General features: G+C 39.3%; 1 protein-coding gene across 2 annotated transcripts in view; it reads right to left on the bottom strand.

Annotated features, from left to right (window-relative positions):
* Positions 1–761: 761 nt before the first annotated feature.
* The window catches only part of aff4 (AF4/FMR2 family, member 4), a 28,249-nt gene continuing 3,462 nt past the window's right edge, over positions 762–25,548 (bottom strand). The window contains exons 1-21 of one of the 2 annotated variants that reach the window (XM_085421042.1): positions 21,345–21,615; positions 14,754–14,883; positions 10,827–11,594; positions 10,289–10,327; positions 10,065–10,151; positions 9,795–9,822; positions 9,634–9,697; positions 9,380–9,472; positions 8,252–8,396; positions 7,296–8,049; positions 7,007–7,158; positions 6,437–6,522; positions 5,871–6,093; positions 5,425–5,522; positions 4,944–5,007; positions 4,202–4,338; positions 3,750–3,821; positions 3,497–3,590; positions 3,307–3,350; positions 2,947–3,164; positions 762–1,148 (exon numbers count right to left, since the gene is read on the bottom strand). In XM_085421042.1, the coding sequence (XP_085277168.1) occupies positions 1,021–1,148; positions 2,947–3,164; positions 3,307–3,350; positions 3,497–3,590; positions 3,750–3,821; positions 4,202–4,338; positions 4,944–5,007; positions 5,425–5,522; positions 5,871–6,093; positions 6,437–6,522; positions 7,007–7,158; positions 7,296–8,049; positions 8,252–8,396; positions 9,380–9,472; positions 9,634–9,697; positions 9,795–9,822; positions 10,065–10,151; positions 10,289–10,327; positions 10,827–11,594; positions 14,754–14,883; positions 21,345–21,361 (3,441 nt within the window). In that variant the 5' untranslated portion in view covers positions 21,362–21,615 and the 3' untranslated portion in view covers positions 762–1,020. Of the gene's footprint in view, positions 1,149–2,946; positions 3,165–3,306; positions 3,351–3,496; positions 3,591–3,749; positions 3,822–4,201; positions 4,339–4,943; positions 5,008–5,424; positions 5,523–5,870; positions 6,094–6,436; positions 6,523–7,006; positions 7,159–7,295; positions 8,050–8,251; positions 8,397–9,379; positions 9,473–9,633; positions 9,698–9,794; positions 9,823–10,064; positions 10,152–10,288; positions 10,328–10,826; positions 11,595–14,753; positions 14,884–21,344; positions 21,616–25,548 lie in introns of those variants that run through there. The other variant, XM_085421044.1, reaches the window with a different exon arrangement.

Below are 25,548 nucleotides of genomic sequence, written 5' to 3'. Positions count from 1 at the left end.
CTGAGGTCTCCCGCTAGCGACCCCTGGAGGCCATGTGAAGCGTTTAATTTATTAGAAAGGGCAATCACATTTCATGATTCTGAAAAATGAAATGGCACTTTTTGAGCCAAGTACACCGATCAACAGATGTCCTAAGGGATCATTAATAAATATGTGTGTGCCCCACGAAATCTGCTGTGCACAGTAGCCCTTCCTTCAGTCCTTAAATCTTCAGTGGGATTCTTCAAGGTTTAATTTGTGGTGACCAACACCATCTTTGCAAATACATAAAAAACAAAACAAAAACAAAACACAAACCCAGTAAATGCTGCAAGAATAACTGCTGAAACAACTGTTAAGTGTTAAAAAGACAAAAAAGTAAAAACTGTGAAAAGAAAAGAAAAATAATTGAATCAGATATGACCGGTGACTTTTCCTGTAGCTGACATACAAGGCACAGAAATGATAAAGAGAAACCTTCATTTTTAAAGCACCTTTGGTGTTCATGGGAGGTACTTTGGTGAAACAAAGACAAATAAAAAGTTCAAAGCCAAAGTAGCCTAAAAACCAAAGCAGAGTTTTAGTGTATTCATAATAAATAATTCACCCAGTGCTTCCATGCTGAAGAGATTAAAAACATGGCCTTCGAAGATTTCTTAAGAATGCCGATATATGTGTGAAGCCAGGCGATAAGCTCTTCTGACTCCTGCTGCAGTTTGGATGCTTCTCCCTGTGTGGTGCCGTCGAAGGTGAGAGATGCTCTAAATTGCTCAGTGTTGGTATTTTTGTCTTGGTTTTTTTTTTTTTTTTTTTTTTTGGCAAGCTGGTGTAGGAAATGGACACAGTGTTGGAGATATGTCTGAGAAGTTCATCACACGTGTGTGTAAATGGAGGACCAGAGGAGGGTTGTGTTTGTGTGGCTGTCTTTTTTGAGGGCATGCGTGCGTGCGTTTGTGTGTCTGTCTCTGAGCAGATGTTGCCAAACACAAGAGGCTGAGGTGTGGGTGTGTGGAAAAGCAGCTTGCAGGGAGTGAGTCCTCGCTAGGGACTAACTTTTGCGTCCAAGCGCAGCCAGTGGAGGCCCTGCCGAGTGTAACGCACCAGTTCTGTCATGCTGCTGGTGTTGAAAATCAGAGGTCCCATAACTTTGTCCAACTCTGTGAAGAAGTCTGGAAAAGAGGGAGAAAGAAAGCGAGTGAAAGACTGGTTAATAAAATGACAGAAGACTGATAAATTAGGTCCTATTACCAACCAGACCACACAGAGTTAAGTGCAATCAAGGGTTTTAACGTACACCGATTGTAGAGACAAAAAACATTTTCACAATTTGTCACATTTGTCAACATGTGTGACGGGAAAAACCAGCCAAAGGACACAGACTGAGAATCCCAGCTGCACACAAAAACAGCCAAGCAATGAGGCAATCAAGAACAGCCCGATGTTTCAAGGTTTCTTATCTTCACTCTCCACAAATATCTCAATACTAAGTCAAAAAAAAAAAAAAAAAAGGAAAAAAAATCTGATTTATTGAAGATTTAATCTGAGGCATAAACTGCAAGAAAAAAGACAAAAAACTATTTGGCCTCAAATCCTCGTCCAGCAAACCTCTCAACTATGAGGGGAAAACCCCAAACTCAGCGCGCACACACACACATACACACACACACACACACACACGGCAGTGAAAACTGGCCAGACAGCTAGGGAAAATTGTGCACTTAGTGATGCTGCTGACTTTTCCATCTTTAGATTGTGGCGATAACGTTGTGTGGGCTGTGGACGATCGAGGGTTTCTTGTAAACGCAGTAGTTTTTAAATCAGAAGTTCAGTCAATCACAAACATACTTCGAGCTATGAAATTTGCATTATTACTATATTGCAATGATTCGAATTCAAAAAACAGTTTGACATCTGTAAAAAAAATGAAAACACATTTTATTTATAGGTAGATAAATAAAATCCGTTTTTGCACATTAATCTAGAACACAGATGTTAGATTGTGGGCCAGATACGGCCCACTTTGATCTTAAGTGGGTCAGAACAGGGAAACTCCCCTTTCCATCATTGTAAAGAACTTTAACTACACATTTACTCTCTGTTATCTTAATATATTCAGTTCTTTTTAAAGTTGCTTAGATAGCACCAATTCACAACAGTCACCCATATTATATTAAAATATGTACTATTAAGTAATATAAGAAAAAGAAGTGCAATCTGAAGAAATGTTGCTCTAGTAAATGACACGTCTGTTGGCACGACCTAAGTGTTCTGGTAGCTCATTGCCAAGACTCCTGTATATTTATAAAATATATAAAAGCTCTAAAATAGAGATGAGAGGAAAGAAACGTTGAAAAAGAGGCATGCTAGGATCGTCTGATAGCAAATTAGTCCTATTTGAAGCCGTTTTTAAACTTGGAAAGAGCCCAAACCCCCCCCCCCCCCCCCCCCACAAAAAAACCCAAAAACTAACAGTACATTAACCATTTAAAAAAACAAAACTATCTGCTTTTTTACTTTAAATAAATAAATAACAGGAAAACAGACCGAACAAACTCATTGCCTTTATGGTAAACAGATCTCAAGGCCTACTCTGTGACAGGAAAAACACTTCATTACCAAAACATTTCTGCAACCAGGGCAAATAAAACCTTCAAATTAGTCATAAAATGCAGCTGGGGAAAAAAATTCAACAAAAAATGGTCTGCATGCTCGATCAGCCAACCTGCTGCCCATTTGTATAGATCTATACTCAAATCTCTTTACACAGTGGGTGCAAATACTGCTGGCAAACATCTATGAAAAACCTTACTGCTGCTGCTGAGCTATTAAAGATGTAGAAAATAGCAGCTCAGGATATATAGTTCTAGATCCCATCTGTGTTTGCTTTTAAACATAAATTTAAAAGTCCAGAACAAAGACCATATGTCTCTTCCTTTTAACTAACAAGCAAATCCTTGTGTCGTATACCTTTTTGCTCTTTAGATAGTTGCTCAGCCTGGTCCCAGACCTCGGTGGCGTACAGGAAGTTGGAGGTGACCTGGACATAACTGGCAGCCATCTGGTGGATCCGCTGAGGTATGGTCACAGACGAGCTAGTGCTGCTGGTACTGCTGACTGCTGAGTAGCCACCCGCTGTGCCCGGTGAGAGTTTGGGAGATACTGGAGAGGGCATACCTGCCGTCTTACTGCATCAGGAAACAGAAGCAGACATGGCAATGAGTTTCCTGGCACTGTGAGGGAGAATCTGGGAGTCACTTGACAGAACAGCAAATAAGAACCTCTCCTTTACTTTATACATCAAAAGATGTAACAGAGGATGTGACTTACTTTCCCATTCCAGGAGAGGGAGCTTGGGTGTTGCTCAAAGAGTTCTGGAAAATGAAATAAGAAGAACATTATGCACACACAGAGGAAGCATGTTACATATTCACAGAGAAAAACGTCTTTCGTGGAATTTTACTGCACGTCTTTGGTTTTGAAGGTCTGCCAAGGAAATAAAGTTAATAATAAAAAGTACCTTTAGGTGTTCGGTGAGTGTTTTAGAGTATTTTAGAGCGCTGTCTTTTCTCAACTTGAACAACCGCAGGTAGAGAAGAGACTGGCATCGCAGGCTGGAAGCAAAAAAGGATAAATATTGATCTAAACTAAAGAAAGAAGCAACAAATATTTGAAATGTGTGGAAAGTTTAAGTTACACGGCCAGGTAATGAGTACTTGGAGTTGACAGCTGAAGACAAGAGTCCACCACCTGATGTTGTTCAGTGTACTCACCACAGCACAGCTAGCCTCTTGTCTGCTGGAGTAGCATCTGGGGCCATGTAGCTTTTTAACTTCATAGTGTATCTGGATGCAGAGATAATCAAGAGCTCAAGTTTTTAGGAGAAAAGGATTGAAGCAAATTAAGCACCTCCTTAAATATTGTACTTTTTAAAGGAGCACTCCATCCACTAAGTATCAAAACCCATGCAGCAGAGGCAGAGAGTTGTTTGTCAAAGCCTGGTGCTCACATTACCCACAATGCAAATCAACCATTAGCGTGGTGTGTTATGCAACTTGTGCCTCATGCAGCCCTGAGGTGCTTGGCCTTTGGCACAGAGATACAGGTTTTGTTTTTGTTTTTCTTGAACAACTACGTCCTCATATGTAGTGGTTCTCACCAGTGGAGGTCTCCTTTAAAGTGTAATTCTGCTGACAGTGATAAACACAGCTATGGCTGCCCTTACTTGATAAGCTCCACCGTTTCAGCATACATGGGGAAAGGAGACTTTGCCTCTTGAGCGCTCTTCTCCAGCGCGTTACCACATTCAATGAAAGACACCACAGCATCCAGATAGAAAACCGCCTTGTCAAAACGGTCAAACTGCAAAGGAAATTAAATAAATAAATAAAGAGGACACATAGTGATTAAATACTACCCACTCTTTTGAGACTGGGAGGACAAACTACCTTCACATGACAATAATTTGACATGGTTTTGGTCAGTAACATTAGATAAGTGACATGGTTTGAATATGACCTGGTTGGGATTGCATAAACTGATCATATCACTGAAGTAATATTATGCTGATGTAGCTTATGATCCTGATTTTGTGTTTAGAGAGAAAAGAAGAAAACAGCAACTAAATAATTAAACTTTGAGTAAGAATAAGATAATCCAACAGAGATGGCTATTTTGTAATGCAAGTGTACATAACAGATACCAAACAGATCCACCTGCTCATCTACAGTGACCCGGTAATAAAAGCATTTTTATTACCATTTTTAAGGAAATCACGCAGAGCTCAAACTAAAAGCAGCTTTGAAAACTAAGTAAAATTTCACAGTCACCACAAAAAAGTCACTGTGAAATCACTTTCTGCATAAAAGGAAACCTCTTATTATATGTAACATAAAGCTCCATAGAAAATGTCATTTAATGTTTTAAAGTCTTCTCAATTACACCAGTCATTGGGGTCTTGCTCTTACCAGTGCATCTGCATTGTGTTTAAGTTTCTTGGCCTCCTGTAAGTAGTGATCTGCTGAATGGACCCTGAAAGAGAATAATGAGAAGGTTTAACAAATCAAATCATTTAAGTGTTCTTGACACTGTGGCGTGCTTTTTATATCCACTAAACGTAGAAACTTGGAAAGAATGTCATAAAAAAAAGTCTCTTAACTCCTGAAATAGCTCTTATCTCATTAAATCAAAATGTGAAGTGAAAAGGTAGGAAAATAAGAAGCAAGACTATGTTGTTGCGTTACCACGGCATTAAAAAGGCAGCGATTCCCAGCAGAGAGCCTTTTAAAATGGAAATTAACATAACTTTTCTGGCATGCAGGCACATCTATTCATGACCTCCCCAACCTCCTGCAGCTTTATGCATCAAAGGCAACTCTTGATCCCCACAGCAGTTCTTTCTCTGTGCCCCGCTGAGGGGTTATCCACAGTGGAAAGAGCTCCTCTTACCTGTCCTCAAACACCAGCTTGGATCTCTGAGACTTGGAGCCGTCTGTGGAGAGCGGGGGCACAGCCAGCTGGTTATCGCAACCCTTTGAGGATTTCTCCTGCAGAGAAGTATGGGGAAAATAACATTTTAGGGAAAAATAAGCTTTTTTTTAAAAAACAGACTTGCAGAACAGGACAGAGTCACACCAAGTTAGAGGTTGATCTTATACAAATGTAAAACAATCCCACCAAAAATCAGTGATTATGTTATAGTTGTAGATACACACTGCAAGCCATGACCTTGGCTACTCCCTTTCTACCCTCAACGACAACTTCCTCCCCACTCCATGCATGCTCTGGTATTTAAATTGCTCAGGGAAAAACACTGCACAACTGGCAAGATGAAAGTCTGCCCTATCTGCAACATTTGATAGGTATCAGAGATAACAAAGGCTTCTCATGCCTACCTTGCAGTCACGTGTGCTGCGCCCTTTTTCCTCTCCTTTTCTATGTTTGGAGGTGGAGCTGCCCTTGGTGCTGTGGCTCCCTTCTTTTCCACTTCCTGTCCCGCTGGACAATGACGTGGAGGACTGGCTGACTGTCCGCTTTCGACTGGGATGCTCTGCCTTAATTGTCCGCATGGAAGGAGAGGGGACTGGCTCCTCTTTCTTTTCCGAAGACCTTTTAGAACTGAGTGGGATTTAAATCAGTATTTCATTATGCATTGTGTCAAACTAGGCTCAACATAAAACATTAAAACTAAAAAGTTAAATATTAACATTTCATGTAATTATAAACAAAGAATGCAGATATGGAGCATAATGGCTAACAGGTACAGCTTGAAGGGGCTCAGATATAATAATAAACTCACTACATTAAGCTGTTATGATGCTCATTAGAATTTACAGGGTTTATTTTGTCTTTTGTGTGATTATCGGAAAAGGCAAAATTAACTACTACTGTCACATTAGGCTCCTGGCTTACAGAGGGTTTACTGGTAATGATATTCAGGACAAAAGCTAAGATTACTCACTCTTTACTGCTGCTTTTATGATGGGATGTAGATTTATCCTCTAGCTTGATCCGCTTGGTCTCTGGCTTTGTGCCTTCCTCATTAGGCTAAAGAAAGATGAGAGAGAAAAATAAAAAGCAGGGTGCATTAAAGAAAAAGTCAGATTTAATAATAGGTTACACGCCTCCAATTATTATCGGAAGACACCAACTCATGCAGGTATAGCTCAACTATGCCAGCTCACTGTTATCCTAAATGACTGTTACATTCCAAAATATCCAGTCACAAAGATTTTAATTCTCCATCTTTGGTAGTTGTGTGGCTATGATTAAAGTAAAATGCACAGTCATCTAACAGCGCTAAATCCAGGTCTGGATCTCAACCAGAATGTAGTCAATTGTTCTTTGGCTCAAATGCACTTTCTTGCTTTAATGGAAATCTGTCTGTGTGCTATTCCAAGAGATGCTATACGGGGGGGGGGGGGACCTTAATAAGTGAAAGGGATACTCAATAACAAGCTTTTCTATTTTACTTTGCTTTCAAGTAGAAATACAATGTATTTCTTACAAAAAGCACTGAAATTTGCTCTACCTTGTGTTTCCTCTTGGCCTTGCTCGAGCTTTTCTCAGAGCTCTGTTTGCTGAAGTCTTTGCTGTCCCTGTCGAGAGAGTCTTCCCTCTCCACTTTTATCTCTGCAGGTTCCTTGTAGGGCCGCCCTGGGATTCTGGACAGCAAGCTGAGATCTATGGGAAACAGGAAGGAAAAGGGTAGGGTATGCTTAATTTGGTTCAAAGTAAAGAAATCCCTTTGGTTCAGTGCCCACTACACCTTGACATATTCTCTGGACTTTTTACAAGACTTGCGAGCAGTTTCGACTAACCTATCTTGACTAATAAAACTTGCTGCTGAGGCTGTCTTGCAGGGTAGCGGTCCTCGGGGTCACTGAGAGGAGACAGCAGCCCTCTCTCTTCCCCAGGCGAAAAAACGCACACGGGTGTCCTGATACTCTCTGTGTACTTGGGTGTCTGGGATGAGGACGGGATGCTGTCGTTTCCTTCGGAGTCTGATGATGAAAAGTCTGTGTCAACAAATTCACGAGATTTCTGAGAAGTCTTGGTTGCTGCCTTGGGCTTGCGCTGGGCTGCAGTGCTGGAGGGAGTAGTAGTGGGCCTCGGCGAGGATTTGGGTTCTTTTTTATTGCTTGGTTTGCGTGAACCCTTCGTAGCAGCTTTGGGCTGATGAGGTGGTATCTCTGGAGCCGGCTCACTCTCCACTCTCAGACCTCCCTTTGGTTCCTCTACCACAGGAGGCTTCTCAGATTTTTTAGGCTGCTTTTTACCCACTCGAATACGTGGATTTGTGCCACCCTCGCTCTGTGCGGGTGACTTTTGCCGGCCACGGCCACCTTCTGCACCTTTCTGGGCTGCCCGCAGGTCCCTGCTTGGGGTGGGTGCTGCTGAATCTTTTGACCCCCCTCCTTGGCTACTATAGCTGCGCCCTGAGCTGTTATCTCGGCCATCTTTCTTGAATTTGGGTGGGACGTTATTGTTGTCCAATGGGGATGAAGGTGAGGACTGCTTGGCTTTCTTGAACCAGTTGTCCAACTGCCACTTGTTTGCCATGGGTTTTTCAGGCTGAAGGGGCACAGAGGGGAGCACAGAATTAGGAAACAGTCTCACTGATTGAACTCCTAACAAAATATAAGAGTCTAGAAGAAAGTACCATATAAATATTCAATCCAAAAAGAGAAGTGGACAGTGTGAAAACTGGTTCATACAATCCTTAATCAACCAAGCGGTATTACAGCTCTGTATAAAGTAAATGAAAAATTATTACTTCAGGGGAGGCAGGCCGTGGTTGCTCGTTGGCTTCGCTGTCTGTCGTGCTGCTTTCGCTCTCGCTGTCAGAGCCCGAGCTGCTCTCTGAGCCACTATGGCTGCTGGAGTCGTCCCTTGATTGCTCAGCTGCTTCGCTGTTATTGCTGTTCAATAGGAGAGCATTAAACATTGTCATTGTGGTGTATGAGCAAACATCTATACCTCCACATAAAGATTTTAAGTGATCAATAATGGTATTTTATGGTCGAGTCACTAAAAACCTGTGTATGTTGAGATTATTCGTTACCGCAGCAAAAATCTGAATACTTATGTATGCATTTTTCAGGGTTTAGAATCAGTCAGCATAAGGCTATTAATGCAACCTGTGTAGTAGCTGCTCAAGAGTCCTTGGGTAGTTCATAGGTTTCGATGCTTTAACTGTCAAGCCACAAGGTGTGCATAAAAACCCCAAGATTTGCATTCTCTGTCTTTCTCCACACACTCAAAGCAGCTTTGTTTTATTTTTATATATATATACACATACATATACACATATATACACACATACATATACACATATATACACATACATATACACATATATACACATACATATACACATATATACACATACATATATATATATATATATATATATACACATATATATATACACATATATATATACACACACATATACACACACATATACACACACATATATATATATATATATATATATATATATATATATATATATATATATATATATATATATATATATACATATATATATATATATATATATATACATATATATATATATATACATACATATATATATACATATATATATATATATACATATATATATATATATACACATACATACACACACACACACACACACTTTGCATCCAGCAGTATAGCAAAAATATGGTTTTATATTTCAGGCATCACTATGTCATCAAGGTGCAGTTAACACATAAAGACAAGACACAAAATGGCTGAAAAAGAAGGAGAAAGCTACTCGAGCTGTGAAGTTTTTCTTTCAAGATTGGGAAAATGATTCAAAGTTAAAACAGTAAGTCTCAACATAGGACTTAGATAAAACTTAAGGACTTAAAAAATGTTTTCTACAGTTTACCTTGCTGATGTGTTCCTTGAGGCATTCTTGGCAGAGTCCTGTTCTCCATCACTGTCCTCACTGCTGCTTAGCCTTAGGTCTTCCTCCAACCTACTGAGATACGGGAATCATTTGTTATTCTTTATATGTCGCCACAGTCGTTTGGAGTTACTGTGATTACTTTTAGCTTCTTAACTCAAATATTTATTGTTCAACTATTCCACTCACTACTGACAAGAAAAGAGAAAAAGAAGGTTCAAAGATGAAGCACTTACGTGGGCTGGTCATCGCAAGTTTTGGCTTGGTGGCTACTCGAGCTCTTTGATGAACTGCCTCGCTCTAAAACACACATAAAAAGATTTATATGTATTGATTGAAAGCCTAGAACATATGCATTTAACTTTACTTCACTATTTTATGTGTGTGTAATACTCACTGTGCCCACTTGGAAAAGGGTGAGTATCCTGAAATTAAAAAGAGGTGTTAACTTATTTTCATGAATCTCTGCGTTATTATATGACTTTGCATTCATGCGAAAGATGCCATGATACATTCAATACAAGCAGTAAGTAACAAGTTGACTTATCACATTAAGTAACCTTCCAAAAAACCCTCCTTTTCTTGTCTTATGCAAGGTTTGATTCATACAAATGGAAATAGTTCATCACAACGCAATCACATTAATCAAACAGACACTGCTGCTGACCTTGGTGGGGAATGGAAACTTGGAGGGCTCTGTTTTACAGGGAGTGTGGATGGCCGTCAAAGGAGGGGGCCATGACTGAGTCATTTCCTGAATTTAAAAAAGAGAGAGAAAAGAGAAGGGAAAAAATCCATTAAAATTAGCTTTAAGGTGTGAGTAATCTTGATGGTTCATTCAATTATTTGAAGCAGATGGCTTTTCTATGAAAATGAGAGTTGTGTCTGTACCTTCAGAATTTCGTCGACACAGTTGGCATCACCGGATCCCTAAAGACAGAAACAGCATGCTTATGAGACGTATAAACAACACGATCTCAGTACAGCATGTGTGAGGTGGCTTCCATTTTGAGCCCTATTAGTCATCCTATAGGCATTTTCTGAGAACTAGGAGTTCATTCAGACCATGTGTAACAAGCTGAGAGGTCCTTCAACGTAATCATTACATCATTAAATCAAACACATGCCACTTCTCTGACATAGTAAGCTATAAATTCTACACAAGCCGTTGGTAGGTCGTTTCTAATGTACAATCAGGGTTACACCAGAGGGACACCTCTTGTTTTGAGTCAAGGCAGAAATATATATATTTCTGTGGGTCTAAGAGAAAATGAAGGAATGATCACAGCATGCAACATTCAAAAAGGCATCTGCCTTAAGAGAGACTTCAAAAAGCTGCTCTTGAGGTGATATACAAACAAAGAGCACATTCTTTAAATAGTCAACATACCAGGTTCACAACAGCATGAGATTGAGACTCAGGTCTTACCTCTACAGGTTGGGAAGGGATCTTAAGTTTGGCAAGCTTGGACTTCATCTCTCCCACAGTGCTGCTATGCGACTGTCCAGTGTAGCTTTCCGCTTGCGAACTCTTAGGTTCTGCTGTTTCCTGGCCATCCATAGGCCGCACATAGGCTGTTGGTTTTTGCAGCATTGTGCTGGGCTTGGACATGAGAGATGGGGGAAAGGCCTGACTTGAGTGCTGTCCACTGGGGAAGGACGTGTGAACCCGTGAAGGTGAGTCCCAGTTGGCCTCTCTGTCTCGCGGTGACTTTGAGCGGTAGCGGTCCTTGTTGTGATGCTGCTCAGCAGACAAAGAGCTCCGCGAGTGACTACTGGAGGAACTTAGAGAGCCCTTTGCCGGACTTGACATGTGTGACTTCGAGTGATCGGAACCTCCGCTGTGTTTACTTGACTTCTTTTCCCGCACCTCCCCTCTCTGGCTACTGTTGCTGCTGCTGCCTCCGTTGCTCCTCTGGCTGCTGTGCCCGCCCTGGAGTCCTGAGCGTTTCTGGGACTGGGATGAAGATCCGCCCGCTGCGGGGCCAACAGGGGTCCACTTACTGCTCTGGCTGCTGCCGCCACACCGCTGGTCCCCACCAAACAAAGGTGGACCCGACTTCTCCTCAGAGGAAGACGAGCTGTTGGATGGTTTACTATTAAGTTTTGGAATGGTGTCACCAATTGGCTCTTTCATTTCGTCGTAGTTGCCCAGCATGCTCTGAATACGGCTGGACAGTTTATCTTCCTTGCTCACCTGCAGAGTGAAGCAGAGACAAACAAACAAAGAATAATTATTGTGGAGAACACGAGTGAAAAGAGGGAAAGCAGAGAAAAGAGAAGTTGTTCAACATTTGAGGTAAAGGCGCTCAACCAAAAACAGAGGCGCAGTGAGAGGCCTAAACACAAAGTTCACTTTTTCAGACTGAGCCCAGATCTGTCCAAACCCATCTGCGAACACAGTTACGCTCTGCCCAGACACCCACCACAGAAGATAATCAATCACTGTAAGGCCACGAGTTCCAGCCGACCTGTTTGCAATCAGCCCGTGACAAAAGTCTGTGTAGAGTATCCAGTTTCACACGTAGCCTCACGCTTCAGTTTTGTTTGACAGAGTCACACCGAGGGTGAAGAAATACTAGCCGTTATCTGCAGCAGGAAATGTAACTTAGCTTGGTCATAACGTGCACTCCACTACCTCCGGTCTGCGCTGCCTGGCTCACATATGCGCAGCAAGGTATCACCTATTTTTCTTAATGGCTGTTGGTTTCGATTTTGTTTTAGGCTGTTTTGTTTTGAACAACTGCACTGTTGCTTTCACATAACACACCATTGTTGCGTTATGTTTAACTGAGGAAATTTCTGAGAGGAAAACCTTCAGATTGTAACTCTGTCAAAGCTTTTTTTTTTCTTTCTTGATAAACAATGGTGTATAGTGGTTGTTCAACTGCTGAAACTTTCAGAGGAAACCTCCAAGATGACCACAGGAACACTTTTCACCTTTTGGTTCCTGTGTGACAAAAACACTTAGTCCTGCAGCAGTACGGTCTTTAAAGCAGAAATAAATAACTTCAATCATTCACACTTCAACAATAACAAGCTACAAAGAACAAGCCGCTGATTGCCATCTCTTCAACATTTCTTCTGCCATTTTGTGATATCCGATAATAACAGCCACAAGTTTTTGTTTTTAATCTGACACACATTTAATTTGCCTATTTTTCGATGCAGACAAATGTTCTTAATAGATTTTTAATTTGCTGAGTCACTTTGGCTTTTTCGGGTCCAATTATATCCTGGTACCGTTAGGGTGAAAGCACCTACCCCGTCATATAATTTGAGGGATCCCTGATTTTTATTTTTATTTTTTAAGGAGCCTTTCTAAGTGAAAAGAACATGAAAAACAATATGCGGCTTCATAGATAAGCTTTTATTCTGTGCCGCTGAGAGAGTGCGTGAACTCTATGCCATAAAAATGTTACTGCTGTGCTGGTCTACATCTGGGAGGGCACAGCTGCAGCTGCGTGCACACATGGCCTTTAATACAGAACACTAAACTTCCACTTAGTGGAGCATGACAGAGGAGAGAAAAGTCAAACTAAAGCTTATATAAGACTCGCACAAGTAGAGAAAACTCTATTGGACAGACTTAAGCAGTTTGCTTGTTCCAAAATTCTGCTCTGATACTGCAAAGACTGAACACCATCTTGTTCTTAAACATAGTATCAAGTGTGTGAAAACAGCAGATCACAATGTACAAGGGTGAAAAGCTTCTTCCTTTGTAAAGGTCAAGGAGTTTTCCATCTTTAATGTCAGCTTTTTTATCTTTGTTGTGGCCCAAAACACTCCTCACTTACCTCTGGTGGCTTTTCAATTCCCAACCTGTCAGAACACATTCCTCACTGCCTCTTTGATGGCCAGCTCGAGCTAAAGAGAGAAGCCACTTACATCTGCTCAAATCTGGTTAGTGGCAAAGATTAGACCAGTACAGAGAACTCAAATCCTCTTTACAATTATATTGGCCGGGCAGGAGCCTGAAGCTGGCTGGCCTACATCTATGTGTGTCTGCAAGCACAAGAGGAAGCTCTGCAAAGAGGAGGCATGTTTTCTGGTCTTTAGTTTGCTTTCAACAACTGTAATGCCAAAAAGCTACCCAAAGCCAGGTGTTTTTAAACTGTGCTGTATTTAGTGCAGAGTTGGTGAACTGCTCACAACTATCTGACAAGTATGTAACTCAAACCTCAAATCTTTGTAGAAACATTTGCGCTTTTAATCCATAATTATGATTAGAACAAACACTGCACACAAACCTACCAATTTCCTCTTGAAATCGATGTTGCTGGTGTTCCATCTACTTTCTTAAATAGATAACTATCATATCTGATATCATATCTCACAGTACAATAATATTGAATGGGTTGCATTGTTGTATTTTGTCATGTTTCTCAGGTCTTTGTCTGAATTTCTACGAACATTATTGCTAAGGATTGTCTTATTGCATTGGAGTCACACTGGGTTAAATATGTACACTTGGGTTTTAAGGGGTATTTATTATTTTCTTCTTTTTTTTGGGTTGTATGGAAGCCCCAAACGCAATTTCATTGTTCTTGACAATGACAATAAATAAATAAATACTAAAATACTAAATAAATATCTTGCTTTTTTATCACACGTGAAGTAAACAAGATTAATTCAATTCATTTTCTTCAGTATAAATACACTTGGTGGGAACTACCATAAGAAAGGAGCCTGAAGCTAAACACTCATCTTCACATAACCAAAGACATGTTTAAAAAAAAAAAAAAAAAAAAAAAAAAAAAAAAAAAAAAAGAAGTCATGACTAATTTGCATTGCCACAAAAGCTTCTGATATTATGTACTATTCTCACCACAAAGCTTGACATTCACATGTCAGAATTCATTCCCCTTAAATGCTTGCCGGGGGGGGGGGGATTTGTTTTGGGCGGACAACAACACTTCTGAGAAAAACTATAGACTTCAGGCCTCAATGTGTTTCTCCTCCAACTTGTAATTCAGCTCAGTTTCACTGATACATACTGAGAAGAATAGCCTTAAACTTGCTTTTGGGCTATAGTTCACCTTAGTAACAGTGTTACCTGCCTGACGATCCAGATTAACATTTCAGTTGATGTAAATCTACATTTCTAAATAGTTTAGCTCTTGGAACGTGCTTGTTTAAGCTAGCAAGACTTTCCGAAACAGCAGTGTTGTGCTGAATACTAGATCGCTGTAATAGTGTGCAGGAATTTCCCACATTGTAATTGCTTAATTTGCAGGAACTAATTATTATTATGCACAGTCTGACACCTTGCATTTCCAGTCACTGTTACAGACTCCCTTAATATTACTAACCACTTAGGTGCCAGATAAAGTGAACGTGAGTTGAACAAACTTACCACTTTGTAGGGTTCGGGGAAGAGAGGGGAATTTGCTGGGAAGGCCTCTCCTCCTCCCTGCTGGATTTCTTGATTTCGCCTTTCTCGTTCTTTCATTCGGAGCACATTCCGGTCCTCACGGTTCATGTTGCTATCAACACAGAAGAATAACAAGGTAACATAATGAGAAGAAATAATAAACAAACAGCGTATGTCTTTGCTGAACACGGATGCCTGCAGGGGCAGTATATTATGAAAATGAGATCTCGGAGACAAGTGCGGAAGAATTAAGCAAACATATAGTCTTGTTAAAAAGTCAGCTTGGAAAAATAGAAATGGTCAGTTTTTTCTCTTCTTTTTTACCCTTTACCATTTAAAAGAAAACAAAACAAAAAAAACAATAAAGTCACAACAACTATTGAGAAAGATCACACTACCGCTGTGCTCTGCTTTGACTCATTGTTAGCACAAACATAACTGTCATTAGTGAAATCCCACACGTATCATAAACAGGGGAAGTTGTGACCTATGGAGAAAGTAGGTTCTAATAAGCTTAGCCTAGTCTAGACACTGTGCAGTACCCTACTTCATCTGCAAATAATCTCCTTGTACAGATGGTCAGCACAATTTGCCCCCAGCTGAAACTACCAATTCAATGTTTTCACACAGTGAGAAGGCTGCAGTTTACATACTTTTTATCTCAAAACATCAACAGTTGCAGGAAACGTTTGCGAGCACTTTGTTATTTATGATTGAGATCTGGGTAAATCCAAAGGGTACAAATCAATCTGACTGAACCACTAACATGTTTAAAAAAAAAAAAAAAAAAAAAAGTAAATAAAAACTTTGAGAAGGTTATCAAAAACAATTTAACTTCTTTTCTAACAGCATCTAAAAAAGCAAATGTTGCACTGATGGATCTCAGATGTCGAAGATGGTCAGCTTGATCACCAAGCGTTTGACAATTACGTCAACAGTTTAGCTTATTTTCCTCTTAATGTATTCAATAAAAACACTACCGGTATTACCTGCAAATTCAACTCAACCTGCCCCATTACTGTTTTAAGTACACATCTCTGTTAATTAAAAAAAAAAAAAAAAAAAAAAAAAAAAAAAAAAAAAAAAAAAAAAAACACACCCCAACATATACAAAACAGACACAAAAGGTTAGTGGTTCAGTGCCTACTTGCAGTCACTAATTACAATGCGTTAAACCATTCATTGTTGTATGCGATCAAGGGTTTCAGTTAGCACTAGTTTGTTTTCTCTTCATGCTGGAAGCTGAAAATAAACTTGAAAGCATTTCTCTCTGAGCGAAAGCTGCATTTCTTTTGGTTGGGGAGCACAGTATAGTAGATCAAGTAGTACAGTTTAACCTCTTCCTCCACCTGTAGGGCTGAACGATTATGGAAAATAATCTAATTGCGATTTTTTGCCCCAATATTGCGATTGCGATGCGATATGCGATTATTTTTTAAGGTATTTGTCTTCTGTATTATTAAACAAAGACAAGCAATACATCATATAGTATGGCCAATACTATATTACATTAATTTTAAACTGTTCTTTCCTGGAAGACAGACCTCTGTTATGATGACATGAGGTGATGCATGAATTGATGACTGACATTTTTATTTAACTTCTTCAATCACAACAGTATATTTGAACATACACAATAGTTTATTTTTAGCTTACAAACATCTGAGCATAAAGTGCTGACAAGGAACCCTGGTGTAAACATTAAAATGAAAGTCAGTACAATGTGCAGATTGCAGAAATATACATAAAAAAAAAATCAGTGGCTTTACCACACTCAGTTTTTCGACATCTGTGAACTACTAGACAGTCATTCAATTAAAAAATAATATTAAATAAATAAAACTAATAAATAAAAAATACACACATCTTACTGATCTCTGTAGTCAGTAACATTACACATAAAGTGCAAACATAATAGCAATTGTATAAACACACACACAAACACGCCTTTAAAGTTTAAAGGCGTGAAATTGGACGGTCTAGTTCTGATTAGCGTCACCGCTGTCTCGGTGGAGTTTAATAAACTCGGCCGTCTGCTTCTTGCTATCTAAAATATAACCAGACACTGGTGTAAATTCTCGACTGTCTCATACTTCTGTTTAATAAGTTTTCTGTTTGACGTTTAGTCAGCTGTGTGAAAACCAAGGAGGAACCCACCCGGGGGATTAATAAAGTTTTATTTTATCTAATAACTTTAATCTCAGCCAAACCGATTTACTCACGAACAAACAAAACACTGAAAAAAGCCCAACAATAACATTTTTAGGTTGTCTAAGTGACTTATATATTACGTTTAACCCGAGCAGCGAAACTCCGCGGTGATCTGAAAATGATGTGCCGGGAGTTGTGCCGTTCTCGGCCGCATCAGTAACCCTCGAGCTCCCGGCTAGCTGTCGAGCTGGTGGGTAGCAGACGCCTCTGAAAACGTCGAAGCACTTTTGCAAATATGGGATATCTTGATAAACCGAGCAGATATTTGATGTTTACACAACTACTTTCTCGCCTGAAAATATGTTAAAAGTTTATTTTGTGACCCAGAAAGATTAGTATGAGTAATTTTAAAACTTAGTAGCGGCCGCCATTGCTGGAAACTGGAGTTTGGCTGGGCCGCGCTATGAATTCTGGGATATGGTAGTAATTTGGACAGCCTTCGGCGTGTCGCTGTGACGTAATCGGTCTACAAATGCGGCCTCAGGAGGATGCAGCCCATGAATTGTATAATATAATCGCAGTATAATCGCAGCCTTTGCGGTTAGAAAATTGCACTTGATCATGTCGCGATATTATCGCAAATGCGATATATCGTTCAGCCCTATCCACCTGCTATCGGTTCTTCCTAAACAAGGGGGAGGGAAATCACCCAAAACTAATTTGCAGGTTTCCCTCTTAAAGACTTGGTGTTGTGAGCAATGCCTTGACGATAAATATATAATAAGGTTAAAAAAGCACCACTGAATAAGAAAGGTATACCATTGATAAAAAAAAATCTCTTCAATAAAATAATCCTTATGGGATAATAAATGAGACAAAAATGTAATTTTCTGGGAAAAATGCACAACTATAGCGAGGCACAGTGGACAGAGCATGATGGTTTTGGCCAAGTTGCTACCTCAGAGCCTAGATACTTTACAACTACTGATGGATGGTTTAGAAAGTACACTGTGTCCATGACCTAAAGCTTAGGAAAGGATAATGAATGCAACAAGGCGACAACTCAAAAGCATAAGAAAACAAAGATGAGCATGTCGTCCTGACCTTAACCCAAGCGAGATGCCATCCCAAAATTATTAATCAACTAAAACAGCTTTTTGTCATGTCTCATAACATCTATAACAGTCTCAGAACACTTTTATTTTATAAAATGAGTTTGTACGAATCTTACTAAACTTACCAAACTCAAAAGCTCACTTAATTTGAAAAAAAAAAAAAAAACCCCCAAAAAAACCCCAACAACAACAACAACAACAACAACAACAACAACAACAACAACAACAACAACAACAAACTGTCAGGCTTTTCCAGTGTTATGACTAAATGTGTTAAATAAAGTCACGGAAAGTAAATGTGTTTATTGCAGACTGTGTGACTAAAATGAAAGATCGGGCCACATTTAAGAGCAATCAAATCACAAATTTTTTCTTGTAACCTGCAAGAACCTGATTGCTTTTAAAATATTGGTAATTTTGGGTGGACTGTGTGCTGGATGTTTGCTTGCAATGAATGACAAAGTTAAAATAGACTGTAATTATCTGCTATGAAACTAGCTGGAACTCACTGGGTCCCCTACAGATAAATAAACACACCCCGTAGTCTGTGTTTTCCTTCTGAACATAATGTGTATTATTTAATCAGATGAGGAGAAAGTCATAAGGGCAATACCCGATGTATGGATTGACACCAGTGAGACAAACATCATTGCGACATGTAATATATCCATGTACACATTATCACGATAACAACTCAGAGCCATTCTAAAACATTACCAAAAATGCTCTGGTAGAGGAGAAATCAGGCACCTCATAGGTGCAGTGAGCCAAAAAAACAAATGTGACTTCCCTCTGCTGTGCACTTTGTTTAACAGAAAGCAACTACAGAGGTTTGAAAATAGAAACAAGCACGCTGTCATCCAGGCGTGTCGCCTCCCGGTTTAAGTCGACAGCTTCAAGCTCTGCCAGTGACAACAATGATTGTAAGGCTGTTGACACAGTGCGATTAAGCAGCAACCATCCGGCCTCCTTGTAGATTCTCAAAACTACACACAGGGTCTTTCTAATCTTTCCCAAGCATGACTAAAAAATGTAAGAAGTGGATGAGAAACTGACTCAACGATGAGGAAATTCTTTATACACAGGGAAGTCAAATGGCAAGAGAGTACACTGGAACCTGAGACTTACGAGGAACTGATGAATCATAAAAAATTAAATTGATAAATAAACTGTGTTACAGACTAAACCTTGTCCCCATATGCTGGTCAAGCTTTGAATGAACTATTAGAAAAGCTCATCAGTTAGTCTAAACAGTAATTTCCCAACCAATCTATTTTTTTTTTTTCTTAACACGACCTTTAACCGTTTTATATCATCAACCCTGACATCTATGAGTAATGACAACTCCGACGCATTACTCATAGGAGGTATAGGGATTAATCCACTATGGCTAGGGTTCATTAAGCCACACTTATAAAGAAGCGACTAAGTCAACTTTATTTCATGAAACATACCATTAACATCATGATCACCTCTTGACTTAAAGCACAGCCAAGAACCAAGGCTGGAAATACAAAACCCAAATCCTAGCAACACACTTTGCATGACAAACTTTCTAAAACTGAAGTAGCTATGATTATCATCTACAGATAACATGGCCTCCTGCTATAAATGCTGTCCATAACTTTATTTACATCCATGCACATTTGATTGCTTAGATAAAAGGGTGATTTTAATCTGCTCCAGCAGTATTAGTACTACACGTGTGTATATATGTATATTAGTTTGTTGATGTAATGTGGGTGCGGGCCTGCATGTGTGATTAAGCCACAGTGCTAATTGATCAAAGGCTCCAGGCAGGATCCTTTGTAAACACAGCTCATTTCCATTCTGCCAACTAACTTACCTGAGCTGTTATTTGTTATTATTTGAAAAGGGTGTGACGCTTTAGTATTACGAGAGAAACTCAACAGCCAAGGAGGCTCAACTGTCTTGTTTGCGCCTCCTGGTTGTTGAACTTCTAACATTTCTAATAATTGTTAGTAATAATTGTAGTACGCTTTAATTTTAGACTCTTCCCAAAAAAATCTCATTGACTTTAAAAAAATAAAATAAAATTAAAAAAAAATATCACACTTTCAGAGAAATTACCATGGTCCTATTCACGAAAACTTAAGTTTGGCTTCAGAATAACTGAGAAAGTACTCACTGTACCCAAACAGAAAAAAAGAATGAAAAACAAGTGTTGGTGACATGATATGACCATGTGGCACGTATGTGGTAAGCCTCTGCACTCAATCTGTTTATAGTTTAGTCTTAGACCTGCCTCTAAACGCAAACTAGGCCTCAGGAGTACCAAACCAAGACCCTGATTCTTAATTAAGAAATATGATTAACAAAAAGTTCGAGCAAAACACCATGCCTTTCTGTACACATCAAGATTTTTAAATTGTGAATGAAGAGTAAATCCACAAAATAAAAGGCATGGATTTATTTCTGTAGAAGTGAAACTGTTACCGCACACACAGCTGGTTTTCCACAAACAGTTTTGTGTTCAACATGTCCAAGCAACTAAACCAACACTGTGGATGGTGTTAATCATAATTCCTCCAAATCAACCCATCTCTCACGTCACAAGGTATTGTTATTCACTTTCAAACTGAATGAATAATTTTATGACTTACAAAATAAAGGGTTTTCCTTTCCAATTTGACCTAGGCCAAAAAGAGCGTACTGTATATACTTCTCAGATATCAGTAGCTAAAAGTGAAAGCTATACAAATAAAATGTGACTAATCGAGAATAAATTCAACCACCATTTACTTGTGTTGTGTTCAAAACAAGTAAAACCTTACTTTAAAGTCAAGATGCACATATAGGTGAGCTTTGATTGGCATTTTCCTGACTTACCAAGCCTAAATCCAAACCTTGAGCCACTCCCCTCCCTATTCCAATAAAATAAGATGGATTAACAATAAGAAAAAAAGTTTTAAGTTTAAAGAACATTTATTAATATGAAGGTGTGATGGCCAGCTAGGTTTACTGTAGCCATTCAACACTGTGCCAAACTGAAAAGGTCAAAGTCTGAAGGCAGATCACTCTGTACCTAAATGAATCAGCTCGTATGTCTCGTTCTAAAGTACCACATAACAGTCAGATCTCATCTTTAAAAACAAACAAAAAACAGGGAAAAAAAACCCCACGATTTTCTCAGTATCACTCTGGGACACAGCCATTATGTAAGGCAAATCAAACATGTCTCATCTGTCATATTCAAGTATTCACAATAGGATAAAGTTATGTGCTTTAGTCTTACCAGACACCAAGCGAAATGAGTAAAGCAGTTAAATAGCTCTGCATTTCTTACCCTGACTGAGAGGCCATGGCCCCAACCACTGAAACATTGGAAAAAGGAGGGGAGGAGGTTTCACAGGATCTCCCAGGAATTCAGAAGTATTCTCGTCATGACTTGTCAGCCTGAATTTCCACACAAACCACCTCCAGTCAAGAAAACCTGACCCCTCTTTTTCAAATCTAGATGTATCTGTGGGCGTCCAGCTGAAAGAATGTGACTAAAGTTTCTTTACTCGACTGGAAGGTACTGTGTATTTCCTTGGAGTGGAGACAATTCTGACTTAGGGAGGGGAGGCGACTGCTTGTTCTCGGGAAATACCATGTTGGCAAACAGCGGGGGTTGGTCACATGCGAGGTGAAGGCTACAGAAAGCAGCAGCAGCTTTTGTTTCTGTTTTGAAGATAAAGCATGCATGAAAAATGAGAAAAGTGAGGTGAAAGAAAGAGGTTAATATTGAATAAATGCGAGGGTATTTGTGCTATTTAAATGTTTGGAGTGAATGCAATAGATAAATTAGGGATAAGAGACCTAATTTCTCATGTCTATTTTTATAGAAGAGTGCCTGATGTTTGACTGAGAGCACTTTAGGCTGATTTTAATCTTTAAACCCCTCAGAAAGTAGCAGAGGAATAATTTAATCTGAGATAACAAAGCAAGGAGCACAAGCCATCAATTTGAAAAGCTTGCTGAAACACTAATAGAAACACAGTTTTGTTTTCTTTTTTAAAAAAAGGGGGGTGACTAATTAAACCTTTAAGGAATCTTAAAAGATCACCTAGTCTTACTGAACCTTTTTACACCCTATTCTTACACACAAAATTAAGAAGGAGTGAAAAATTAAAAAGGGGATTATTGCGAAGGAAATTAATGAGCTTGGCCTTAAGGAAATGATTTCCACAACCGCCATGCTGGCCAATTAGAGCATCTACAGGAAAACGGGACTGAAGAAACAGCGAGAAAGGGAATAAATTTCACCTCTCTCCGAGAATGGCACAGTCCACCTCCTCCCATAAAAGGAGATGTTATTTTACACCGCAAAGCCTCTCCTCCAAGTGATGTCACGGCCCTCAGCACAACCCAGCCAATCAGAGCTGCTCTTTCCATCAACAACCTCCCCCCACCCCCCACTATGCCCTGGAGCACAGGGCAAAGCACCCATGCAGCCTGTTAAAGTCACAGCGCTTAGGCATCCAGTATGCTGGGTGTAACAAACATGAGGCTTTTTCAGATGATGACGAAACATGCTGACAAGTGTGGCATCACCGCAAGCTGTGAGGATTTTTATCTGGTACACAAGCTGACAAAATGATGCCACTTGTGTTCTTGACTTTCAGCAGATGTTTATCATTAATCAAGAACATTAAAGGGCGGGCTTTTAGGTACAAGTGTTAAACATTCATTTATTGCTTTCAACAAAAATATATCTGAATTTGATCACATCTTTACAAGGTTTTGCCCTCATTATCTGAGGGTGCTTTGATTTAATTGCAGAGAAATTCAACTTCAATAATCTCATAAATTATGACAGTTTTACATTAATTCTATGCTGACTGTGCCAATTCTTCCCCACACACAATGATGCACGCTGTGCTGTTTGCTTGTGGCGTTATTTAAAGTATTAAAACGAAGGCCGGTCTCCAAACTTTGGGAAACTCCATTTGATGGACTTTATAATAGACACAGCTGATATAAATAGTCATCAATGGATACCAAGGCTGTACAGTCCTGCCAACAGCTGCATGTCTGTATCATCAGGCTTACGCTCTTAGAGATACTGTACTGGCTGGAATTATTTCCCATTCATGCTGAATCTGAAAGCACAGTGTGTTAGTCTGTCATTTCTCAGCACTTCCGGCAATTACATATGCCCTCTACTTTTATAAATAGAAGCAAAGTACTACCCTGGGAGGATTTAATCAATGACCAGGCTCATGAAGTAGAAAATGTTAACAAAAGGTTTACTATGCACATTACAAATGGCTCTAATTTTGTATTAAAAGCTATGAGCTGTATGTACATCAATTCATTTTGGATATTAAAACATAAATATTGCATGTTCAGTGAGTCTTGGTTAAGCAAAACTACAAGTGTCATCGATCATAACTGGTTTCCAGGACTTTACAGCACCTTAGATTGCTCTACAGAAAGTATTCTGTAGCAGGTGCAGATGGACAGCCAGTGCCACCACCACTACCACCCCCAGTGCTTTTGAAGCAAACCTGCTGACTGCAGGAATTCCAGAGGGAGCGTCCATTCAAATGCAGCAAACCTGCCCTCTATACCAGCTGTTTGGTGAGGACTACAGGCAAAAATCACATGCAGCTAGGGCAAGAAGACTAAGAAGAAGTGTTGGGAAAAACTGGAGTGGCTTTCAATCACTAAAACATGCAATACTTTTCATTAAGAAAACCCTGCAAGCCATATTTCTGTATCAGCATTTCAAGAGGAAAGAAAAGGGCTTGATTTTCCTTGAGACTTTTATATCAAAGTGCAGATGAGGAATTTTTGAAGAGGGCAGTATCTTAAATTCCCGCTTCAATTAAAAGAATTCAATATTTCTATGTGGCTGCACATTAGCTCCAATTAGCATATCAAAACAAGTCTCGGGTCTTGATTGGCATGTTCTCTAAACAACTGCTTATGTCCTTTCATTAAAGCAGGATTGAAGCATTTGAACTGACTCGCTGCCTGGAAAGCCTCCACTCAGCAGGCGTGCATTATCTGAATAAGAGGGAACTGGCAGCATTTACCAATCACAGGCTCAGTGCTGAGACTGTTGTGCATGTACACAGCTAATTAACTCATATTAATTTAGGAGCTTTTTATGTTTAACATTCAGTAAAGCTGTTTACCAAGAGCAAAACGGTAAATCAGTCTCTTCATGGCACTGTGAAACAGATTTTAAAAAAAAAACAAACACTTAAAATAGTCATTTTCTAAAGCTTTTCTAAAGCTCTTCTAAAGAACTTAGGTATCTAGTAGGCAAAGTAAAGCAGTAGGTAAAATATACACTCTAAAATCTAGAGTAACTCTTACAAACAAAGCTAAAAAGTACCAGGCTCGAAAGCTCATTTGGATTTTACCTAGGTAAACATTGTCACGTGAACTCAGAAACAAAAGAAATGCTCTCACTTGCAGGTTTGACACAGATAACAATGTTCAGTGTACTTTTTAGGCCACATTGTTAGTGGAACATGACACCCAAGCCTCAGTTATCTTGGCAACATTTCCAAAGGATCTGCGTCATTCAAGCTCTTCAGAAGGCACAACACAAGCCTGTCAAGAGGTTTTTCATTTTTAACCTGCTTCTGATCTATTGTACGATTTTTAACTCAGCAGACTGAGCAGCAGTATACGAATAATATTTAAGCAACATGGATTATACCGCAGAGAGAGAGAGGGAGAGAGAGAGAGAAGAAGCCATTTCGTGAATATGCATTTCATAAGGTTTTAGCTACCCATCTTGAGTCTATCAGACCTTCCTTTAGTGTGATGAAACAATCTACCGAAGAATAAACCATTCCTTAGTTAGTCATTTTTTACCTTAAAGAAACTACAATTATCCAGTCAAACTAAATCTTAACCTTTAAAACAGCAAGCACTTTGCAAACTAAAACTGTAACAACATGCAAAGATTTCCTGAAGTTAATAAAAGGTCAAACAAGACTGTAGTTCTCTCTGTGTAATAATTTCCCATCCATCAGTCTCAGCTGTATTACTCAGAGAAAAGTCTGCACTACATCTAAAGCTGAAATGTCTATCACTAACCTCCAAACATCCAATTAAACTCTCTCGTAGCTAGAATAAAGGCTCAGTTGTGGTTAAATGGAGGAGTGAAAACCTGCAATGATAAGCCAATTAACTGAAGTGCTGTCGAAAAATGAATCAGCAAATATTTTTGATAAGGGCACTGAGCGGAAATTTTCGTAATTTCTAATCAAAAATGTGCTGGTTTCAGCTTTTTTGGGTTTCACACTTGTTGATGTGAACATTTGAAGCATCACCAAGGAAATGGGTGTAAATATATACAAAGCACTTTTCAACATTTTATAAAAGAAAGAAAGAACATAAATCCATGAGATTAATCAATAATGAAAATAACTGGCAGCTGAGCCCTAAAATGTAGACAATTATTTATGCAAAATGTTTACATAAGACGCTTAACAATATAAATCTACAAAATCCACATTTTATCTGCGTATTGCATAAATTCATAC

This window comes from Rhamphochromis longiceps, linkage group LG10, assembly GCF_057381845.1.
Source record: "Rhamphochromis longiceps isolate RC_006_pf linkage group LG10, R_longiceps_female_GT1.1, whole genome shotgun sequence".
Taxonomy (NCBI): domain Eukaryota; kingdom Metazoa; phylum Chordata; class Actinopteri; order Cichliformes; family Cichlidae; genus Rhamphochromis; species Rhamphochromis longiceps.
Note: the sequence above shows the minus strand (reverse complement) of the source record. Positions and strands in the feature narration are given on the sequence as shown.